This window comes from Haliotis cracherodii, unplaced genomic scaffold (assembly GCF_022045235.1).
Source record: "Haliotis cracherodii isolate W230 unplaced genomic scaffold, xgHalCrac1.p SCAF_8, whole genome shotgun sequence".
NCBI classification, from domain to species: Eukaryota; Metazoa; Mollusca; class Gastropoda; order Lepetellida; family Haliotidae; genus Haliotis; species Haliotis cracherodii.
The window spans coordinates 10711397-10721426 of NW_027266341.1; the positions used below are offsets into that span (position 1 = coordinate 10711397).

General features: G+C 45.0%; 1 protein-coding gene across 1 annotated transcript in view; it reads left to right on the forward strand.

The window, feature by feature from the left end:
• The window catches only part of LOC139450794 (sodium channel and clathrin linker 1-like), a 28513-nt gene extending 20352 nt beyond the window's left edge, over positions 1–8161 (forward strand). Inside the window, exons 15-21 of the mRNA XM_071232634.1 lie at positions 237–385; positions 1072–1264; positions 1667–1803; positions 2050–2188; positions 4124–4219; positions 4938–5029; positions 5696–8161. Coding sequence (XP_071088735.1) covers positions 237–385; positions 1072–1264; positions 1667–1803; positions 2050–2188; positions 4124–4219; positions 4938–5029; positions 5696–5834 — 945 coding nt within the window. The 3' untranslated portion in view covers positions 5835–8161. The remainder of the gene's footprint in view (positions 1–236; positions 386–1071; positions 1265–1666; positions 1804–2049; positions 2189–4123; positions 4220–4937; positions 5030–5695) is intronic.
• Positions 8162–10030: the final 1869 nt, after the last annotated feature.

Genomic DNA, 10030 nt, shown 5'->3' on the forward strand with positions numbered 1-10030 from the left:
ACACCTACCTGGGCCCTATCCCAACACCTACCTGGGCCCTATCCTGACACCTACCTGGGCCCTATCCCGACACCTACCTGGGCCCTATCCTGACATCTGCCTGGGCCCTATCCCAACAACAATGTGGCCTTGGACCCTAAACGGACCCCTGCCCTGATCCTACCTGGCATGATGTGATAGTCTTTGAGGAGGCATCTTATTCCAGGAATATAATGTGTCCCCATCACATGTTACAGATCTACAAGGACGGCATCGTGCAGGGCTCCAAACAACACAGTGCATACGAGGATTTGAACCGGCGAGCTATTGATGCGGAGAGACGTCGCGATGAGGCGGAACTTAAGGTGGACACGCTGGATTCTACGCTGAAGCGGGAAGCAATGAAGTGAGATTTGTCATAAGGTCAAAGTGACCTACAATATTTCATCAAATAGTAATCTGCACCTATATTTCTCAATTACCACCATACTCTCATTTGCATTGAATGGACATTTGTGTCTTGATGTTTGTTTTTCAAATCCCAAACTTTATGAAGATGCTTTCATCTACAAAGATGCACTGTGTTATATTTTTGGCATCACTTCCTTCCTCCCTTTGACCTGGTCACTTTGCACAGTGTCACCTGTTAATCTGCCTGGATCCATTGGTCATGGCTTCAACCTGATGATAAGTTGGTCAGCTACATAATCATGTGAGTGAGTGAGTTGGGTTTAACGCCGCTTTTAACAGTATTCCAGTTATATCACGGCGTGTCAGTTTAATGTGGTAGGAAAGCACAAAGTGATGCAGGTCTCATACGTTTACCACTTCGGTGAAACCCATGAGCACGGGTACGGTGCTGACAAACCTAGAAACATAATCGGGATGAACAGGGATTGGAACCCACAATCATAGGTTTCTGGCGTGCCCAAGGGACGCAACTCTGCACAACGAATCGCGGCGCCTTAGACGACTGTGTCACCCGTGCCCCCCCATAATCATGACCTTTATCACACTATGCTTTACTCCTATATGAAGCTGCAGCATGGTTCAAAGTGGTGTTACCTTCTCTCTGACATCTCTCCCCTACAGCTCTGAGCAGCTGAAGGGCCAGCTGGAGTCCCAGCTGAGCGGGACGCGGGAGCGCCTCATGACGATGGAGCTGGAGTTTGAGAACCTGAACGACGACCGTGTCCGCTACCTCGATGAGATCGACAAGCTGAAGCGGCAGCTACAGTCTGCCCAGCAAGACAAGGAGGCTGCGCAGAGGAAGTACACCAAGCAGGTGAGCAGCAGGACATGAGAAGTGATTTTGTTTTATGATGGTCGTTGTTTAGTTTTTGTATGTTAAAAGTATCTTGTCTTTTATGTCAGCCTATTAGATTCTGACCTAATTGTTACAAATTATAGACAGCACAGGTTCCCTAGTTGCTAGTGTCATGATTTGCTGTAAAGAGTTATGTCCCCTATCCATGCAGGATCCACTGATCATGGTTTTGAATCCATGGACAGCCTTGTTTATGATCCTTACCGACACCTTGCATGTGCTTGTGGGTTTCACAGAAGTGGTAAACATCTGCTACCTTCAACACGTTTGGCTTCCTTCCCACATTAAGCTGACACGCCATGATTTAACAACTGCCCAACAATGTGACGATGAATGTAGTAGCTGTTTTATCCTCTGCAGTCGGTAATGATGGAGCAGGGGCAGCAGCTGAAGATGCGGGACTACGAGGTGAAGCTGCAGTCAACAGAGGACGCCAACAGACACACGATGCTGGAGCTCCGCAAACTCCTCAATGCCCAGCAGAGGATGAGTGCAAGGTAACAGCTCACTTTGGGCAGGGACGTCGGTCAGGGAGAGGGGACATTACAATAATTACTACACACCCATGATTCATTGATACAGAAACAATTTATCAGGTTATCATTATCATACAAATCTGTGTCCGAGTACAGAGACATGTCATAATGTCATGCCTGCAATAAAGGCATGTCTACATCAGTCATATCCCTTACTGTATGTTTATTAGTTGAAAAAGGCTCAAGTTCTTCACATATTTACTTCAGGTGGAAAGAGGAATGCAATACCATTACGCAGAAATTTGAGGTCAAGGTGACAGATCTGAGGTCAGAGGTCAGCATGTTGAAGCGGAGAAATGAAGAGTTAACATCACTATTGAAGGAGAGTCAGCAGAAGACTATTGAGGTCAGTCAGGTCGTTTTGTGAACCAAATATGAGAGTTTGCTGCAGTCTGATAGGTGGAAAATGTTAAGTGTGATTCAAAGGATATGCATAGTTTCTTGGTTAATATGGTTGTATTTCTCGGTACAAAAATTGGGTGAAACAAATGCTAACATTTTGAAAATATCTAAACACCCAATACGCCTACCCCAATCACCCACCTTACCCCTGTCCCAACACCCACCCAATCACCCATCCTACCCCAGTCCTCACACCCACCCCTGTCCTCACTCCTATCCGGATCACCCATCCCACCCCTACCCCAATCACACACCCCACCCCAGTCCTCACACCCACCCCTGTCCTCACTCCTATCCCAATCACCCATCCCACCCCTACCCCAATCACCCACCTCACCCCTGTCCTTACACCCACCCAATCACCCAACCCATTCCCATCCTCACTCCTATCCCAATCACCCACCTCACCCCTGTCCTTACACCTACCCAATCACCCACCTCACCCCTGTCCTCACTCCTATCCCAATCACCCAACCCACCCCCGTCCTCACTCCTATCCCAATCACCCACCTCACCCCTGTCCTTACACCTACCCAATCACCCACCTCTACCCTGTCCTTACACCCACCGAATCACCCAACCCACCCCCGTCCTCACTCCTATCCCAATCACCCACCTCACCCCTGTCCTTACACCCACCCAATCACCCAACCCCCCCCCCGTCCTCACCCCTACCCCAATCACCCCCCCCCCCCCCCGTCCTCACCCCTACCCCAATCACCCAACCCATTCCCATCCTCACCCCTACCCCAATCACCCAGCCCACCTCCGTCCTCACTTCTATCCCAATCACCCACCTCACCCTTGTCCTTACACCCACCCAATCACCCAACCCCCCCCCCCCCCCCCCCCCCCCCCCCCCCCGTCCTCACCCCTACCCCAATCACCCAACCCACCCCCGTCCTCACCCCTACCCCAATCACCCAACCCACCCCCGTCCTCACTCCTATCCCAATCACCCACCTCACCCCTGTCCTTACACCCACCCAATCACCCAACCCACCCCCGTCCTCACTCCTATCCCAATCACCCACCTCACCCCTGTCCTTACACCCACCCAATCACCCAACCCACCCCCGTCCTCACTCCTATCCCAATCACCCACCTCACCCCTGTCCTTACACCCACCCAATCACCCAACCCACCCCCGTCCTCACTCCTATCCCGATCACCCACCTCACCCCGGTCCATACACCCACCCAATCACCCAACCTCACCCCTGTCCTTACACCCACCCTTGTCCTCACCCCTATCCCAATCACACACCCCACCTCTACCCCAATCACCCATCCCACTCCTGTCCTCGCACCAGTGTCCTTACTCCTATCCCAATCACCCACCCCACCCCAGTCTTCACACCCACCCCTGTCCTCACTCCTATCCCAGTCTTCACACCCACCCCTGTCCTCACTCCTATCCCAGTCTTCACACCCACCCCTGTCCTCACTCCTATCCCAGTCTTCACACCCACCCCTGTCCTCACTCCTATCCCAGTCTTCACACCCACCCCTGTCCTCACTCCTATCCCAGTCTTCACACCCACCCCTGTCCTCACACCTATCCCAGTTATCCACACCACCCCAACCCCTGTCCTCACACCCACCCAATCAACCACCCTCTTTACAGCACCTAATGCCAAATTAAGCCCAGCAGTTAGTGGTAAGAAGTGTGCAAATACTTCAGGAGGCTCAAAGGTATATAGTGCATCAACTGCAACAGGAAGCAAATCAATCCACTAAGGATTTTGAAAACATCCATCAGAGAAAAAGTTTGACACCTGTTGCAGACATTCAAATTTCTAACAATGGAAACTCAAAGTGACTGCTCACAAGACAACACTGAGCATGCTACTAAAGGTGGTAGTTGTGTGTTTGTGCAGGCGGAGCGTGTGATCAGCGAGTACACAAAGAACGTGAGGAGGATGGAGGACCGTGTTCGGGAGTCGGAGCAGAGGGCAGCCGAGTCCACCAGGAAGGTGAGTCTCTGTGTGTGGAGGGGGTGGGGAGGATGGAGGACCCTGTGCTGGAGTCGGAGCAGAGGGCAGCGAGTCCACCAGGAAGGTGAGTCTCTGTGTGTGGGGAGGATGGAGGACCCTGTGCTGGAGTCGGAGCAGAGGGCAGCCGAGTCCACCAGGAAGGTGAGTCTCTGTGTCGAGGGGGTGGGGAGGATGAAGGACCATGTGCGGGAGTCGGAGCAGGGGGCAGCCGAGTCCACCAGGAAGGTGAGTCTCTGTGTGTGGAGGGGGTGGGGAGGATGGAGGACCGTGTGCGGGAGTCGGAGCAGGGGGCAGCCGAGTCCACCAGGAAGGTGAGTCTGTGTGTGGAGGGGGTGGGGAGGATGAAGGACCGTGTGCGGGAGTCGGAGCAGAGGGCAGCCGAGTCCACCAGGAATTTGAGGGTCCTGGGAGCATGGAGGACCGTGTGAAATTTGTATAATATATGTTTTATTTAAAACTAATTGCAACTATTTATACAAACGATTGTTATGAATACTCCTGGCATTTCAAAAGTCAAATTGACATTGTATCATCGTAGAGCAAACAATTGCGATAGTTCAATATATCGTTACACTCCTAATATTTCGCCATGTCAACCACAAGCAGGTCACATGAGTAGCCTTGTGAAAGAAATAGAAACACTTTATGTGTTGGATATGGATATATTTATGTCATGAAATTGTGTATTTTTTTGCAGTTATCTCGGCATGTGGTACGCGAGAGACAGATGACGAGTGAGAGAGAGGGCTTATTGCAAGAACTCACTCGCAGTCAGAGAGAGACAAACAGGTAGCGTAGTACAGCTAACACATAGAGCTAATGACACAACATCACAAAGTAGTTTACTAGCACTGAGGGTATCTCAGTGAGCTAGCACTATAAATTGGCATCTGTCCTGACTAGTACAAGCAGCCACACAAACTCACACACGTACATGCACGTCGCTATATGAGTGCAATAATCTTGGACGCAACGTCCAACCCCATTTCATCTCACCTCATCAGTAGAAAAATTCTTTGGGGATGAAAAATTGACAGGATCTGTTTGATAATCACGCTGGTAGACAAAAATACTCTGAAGGTAAAAACTGGTTTTCATTTTTATAGGTATAGGGGATGTCGGTAATAATTTGGGGGGCTTTGTGAATGTATCATTGATAGATATCAACATTTATACAAATTAGGCTTCCAGTTAGTTTACAGCCAATTTTCCATGTGATAGTGAATTGTTGTTTCCCAGTCTAGGGCAGATAATCAAGTGGTTAGAATGGAAGACCTTGCTAACCACATGTCATTGTACCACAAAAGTATTGATTCTGTCAACCATTGGTTTGTCACAGACTTAATTACTGAATGCTGCCATGACATCGATGCAATATTGCTGACTGTGGCTTAAAACAACATTCACCAATTGTTTCATGTGTTATATCTTATTTGAATTTTATTTGTTTGCCAGGAGCCACAATATTTCCAACCTGAGTCACAGTGGCAGATTAGCAGAAAGTCTCCGAATGGCTGACATTTCTAACGGTCAAACAAATGGATCTCCAAGACAACATAGGCGTGATATTGATGACATGTTGTCCGAGAGATGATGTGATGTGACAAGACACCATAGATCTCTCAGGCAACATAGGGGTGATATTGACAACATATATATAGATGCTATGCAAGCACTGTGTTTATAACCCAGTAGAGGAACTCAATATTCTGTGTTGGTGTATGTCGTGCAGGGACAGAAATTAGCACTGGCCCACTAGCCCAGTTTCACTTCTGCCAAAGGTGTCTTAAGGGCTAAAGTACTGTCGGAAACGCTAGAAAACTGCTTTTTGCCTGTTAAAAATGGACATAATTTTTCACAGACTGTTGATATTGAAATATCGAGTAACTTCCGATCGCCCTACCTGTGGTTTCAAGTATTTCAGTCACAAGGAGTCCTATCGACAAGTTTACGGGAGACAAATTCTCATGAAACAGGAAGTTTATATTTATTGTAAGTCCGATGATGGCAGTCTGAAACAGATTATAGAAATATGGGCATGTGACACTGTTATAATAATGTAGTCTTCATAAAACATCTAATCCACACACAAAAATCATTTTGAGAAAATTCTTCAAAAAGACAATATGACGCTGTGTTTGTTTTGTTACAATTGCTCCCATGATGCTTGTTACATTACACGATATGGAGTCTGTACTGGGAAATGTATACAAGTTCTTTACACTTTAGAGAGATAGAGGGAAAACATTTATCAATTTAGATTGAACCGAACTGCCCAAGCTATATGGTTTTCAAGTCATACCATCAAGTCTACGGTATGATAATTAATACAAAACAGTTATAGGGGTGGTCTCAAAAACAAAACTAGGACGTAAAAGGATATTAGACAGCTTGATACAGGGTGATTAGGCGTATAGTATACAAGCTTTATGAGCAGAAAGTAACCCTGACTTGTAGTAGAATTTAGGAGGAATAAAAAATACAGTTAATGTTAACTGCACTAACTATTGCCCTCCAAGAGATGGGATTTTGATACACTGTGCGTGGCAATGACCGAGCACTTTTCAGGGGAAAATATTCCATCCTGTCTATGAGAGCACATTTTCTCCTCACCATTCATAACTATCACAGCCAGGGCGTCCAGATAATTTACCTTGATGAATCATTCCACTGACTACATGTGGCTGTCGGCAGATGTACAAGGAGCACCCACAGACCATTAGGTAAAGGCAGCTGTCTCATTGTTTTCCACGCTGCAACCCATGATATGGGGCTTATTGATGGATGGGTGCTAGTTTTCGATGCGGAAAAGAAAACTGGTGATTTTCATAAGGAAATTATAGGAGGTGATGTGTTGATAAACTGGTTGGAACTTCTGCTATTGTCCATTTTAAACAACATCAGTGTTATTGTCATAGATAACGCCAGAATCAGATACTGTCGCCCAAACCATGAGTAGTCTGAAGGCGACCATATAGGAATATATGACATTGTCGACTTCAGACCATATGAAACAAAAGTTCAACTCATGGAGAAAATTCATCTGAATAAGAACTCTGTAAAGGACAGGACATGTGTGCTGGCAGCACAACAGGGTTACGGTGTCTTACGTACGCCAGTCAGACATTGTGAGTTAACCCTGTTGTGCCCATCTTGGCTAAGTGTAAAGGGTTCGTAGCAAGACATAACACAGCATTCAAAAGTTCAGATTCATAAACGTCATCAGCGGAGATAAATATAATGCAGTTCATATCCTTAATTGCTACCCCCATCAACGCACATGTCAATTAAGTACAATAACAGCAATATTTTGAGACCACCCCCAAATCGGTGACATTTGCACCTGTGAGAATGCACGGGACGGTGTGAGGTCATCACCTTGGGACAGGTGTTAGGTAATTACCTCAGGCTATAGGCCATTTCATACATGCATGACAACACACAAATATTTTCTAAGTTGATCATCATTTTAACTGTAAAAGTACATTTTCGGGGTAATCAGTGTCAGTTAGGACAGGCTAGATTAGGGCAATTCGCGTTATTTTGATATATGCTCTATTTATAGTCCTATGACTTGTATTAATTAAATGGAGCCAGAAAAGCAGTCTTCAAACATTTCCAACAGTACTTTAGTAGAATTTCAAACATTTTGGAGGATGTTCCTGTATGTTATTATTCGGGCAAGTAGACATTCAAGGTTAAATTCCTTGAATCTACGTGGTTCCTTCAGAATGTAACAAAGAGGTGCTAGGGTCCACAAATAGTGCAGGCTTAGCAGTTTCCAGTAGGATTATTCAAGCTACACCTTGTTTGTATGCTTTGGCTTAAAAAATTAAAGAATTGGTTCTCAGGCAATGTTTTTTGAAAATATAGTGCGGGCGGGCGGTGTCCTTTTTTTTTGGTGGGGGGGTTGTTCAAACTAGTGTAACCAATAAACAGTTGTGTAATCAATAAACAACTGTGAACAATCAACCTTGGAAAGGGCCAGCCTGCATAAATGTATTCCTTGGGGAGTAAAATACTGGAGTACAGTATTTGACTACTGTTGGACTTGGAATATTTACGGATTTTTGGTTGGTTTGTTTTCATAATGGAAATGAAAACGAAACATGCAGCGAACTTTATGATGATGTGGACGGTGCCTGAGAACCAGGACTATGTTTATTATTTTTTTCCTTATCGGTCTAGGTTATCACAACTGAAGACTCTGAACAGAGAGACATCTTATTTTGACGCTTAACACTGCCTTGACATCTATTTTGAAGATGGGAAATAGAATAGTGGCAAATGTCTTATCAGATTTGCTTTATTTATTGCCTTCTTTTAAAGCTCTTTCATAATTGCAATTGTACCAAGAAATCAGTATTGAAAATTGAAAGTCGTATGGTCAAACCAAAAAAGGAAGTTGCTCTTTTACCATGTTTTTTATATATTGAACCTGGGGCAACTTGACAACATTTAGGAAGTAGTGTTCGACATAACAACATTTAAGTGATTTTGTATAAACTTATCTTGTAGAGGTCTCTATCTGGATGTAGGGTACTGTATGTTTGCTGGAAGACATGAAAGATCACAACAATGTTAGTTACAAAGAACCATAACCCAACTCTGGATAATCTGATAAGATGGATACTTCTCATCAATTAGAAATGTGAATTTAAATCGAAGATGTTCATAAAAATGCTCCTTTGTTAAAATTATTATTAAACTGAAGCCATGGTGTAGAGAAAGGTGTGTTGATAGTTAAATGTGTGAAAGAAATGTGTGAAAGATGTTTGAAACACATGTACCGTATTCAACGTAATAAGCGCCCAGGGCGCTCTAAAAATTAGAATATTATTTTGGTGAAAAAAAAGGTGAGTTGAAAGATAAATTTCGTGGTTTATGCTGACAGCCTGAAATGTTTATGTACGACAGATATATGTTTCAAGAATTTAATTGCCCATAATAAGGGTGATATAACACACGAGTACGTATTATACACGAATGAATAAGTCTTGTGTACATTAATCAATCGGAAGGGGTGCTAATTGGGATTGTTCACTAGCCAATATATATGCAAATATCGCCGTGGGCGCTTTTTAGAGCGGGGCGCTTATTACGTCGAATACAGTAAGTTCTAAGTATGAGGCCTAACACACTACTGTGGGTAACAGACAGCTAGGGCCTCAGCACTGTGAATGGATTGTGGCCAAAGAAGGATGCATCAAGGACTGTTCATCTGCCATATTTGGTTCCTGGTTCTCTAAGCTGAATCTCTATCAGTCATATATATTTTCCACTGAACTAACTGATGGCATGTGTGTGAGTTGGTCGTATCTGTGTATAGATGCAGTGTATGACACTGCCGTCTGCTATGTATCTACATATTTACTGGCGTAAGTGTGATACTGTACTCCGTCCAAACCAAAATGTATTCCATGACATTAATATGCAAAACTCTCTGGTGTCTTGTACCGTATATCTACCTGCATCTTCCCAAGGCAAGAGAGTTAACTGAGTATAAAAGTCCAGTTTCCACCCTTGAGGAACTAGGCTGGTATTATGGAGTTTGGCTGGACTAACGAGTCAGTGCATAGTCCAATCAAAATCACGCGCCAAAATCAAAATCCAGTTCGTAAACTGTCGTGCAGATTTCGATCGATTGCAAGATTTGCAAAGCATGTGCACCGCCAACTCGTCAGCAGATATTTTCCAAATCATTTCATGTTTTTAATCAAGGTGCTCATGTGATTTGATGCATTTCGAGATGTAAGACCCGTTTTATCACAATATAGATCTTGGTTATCG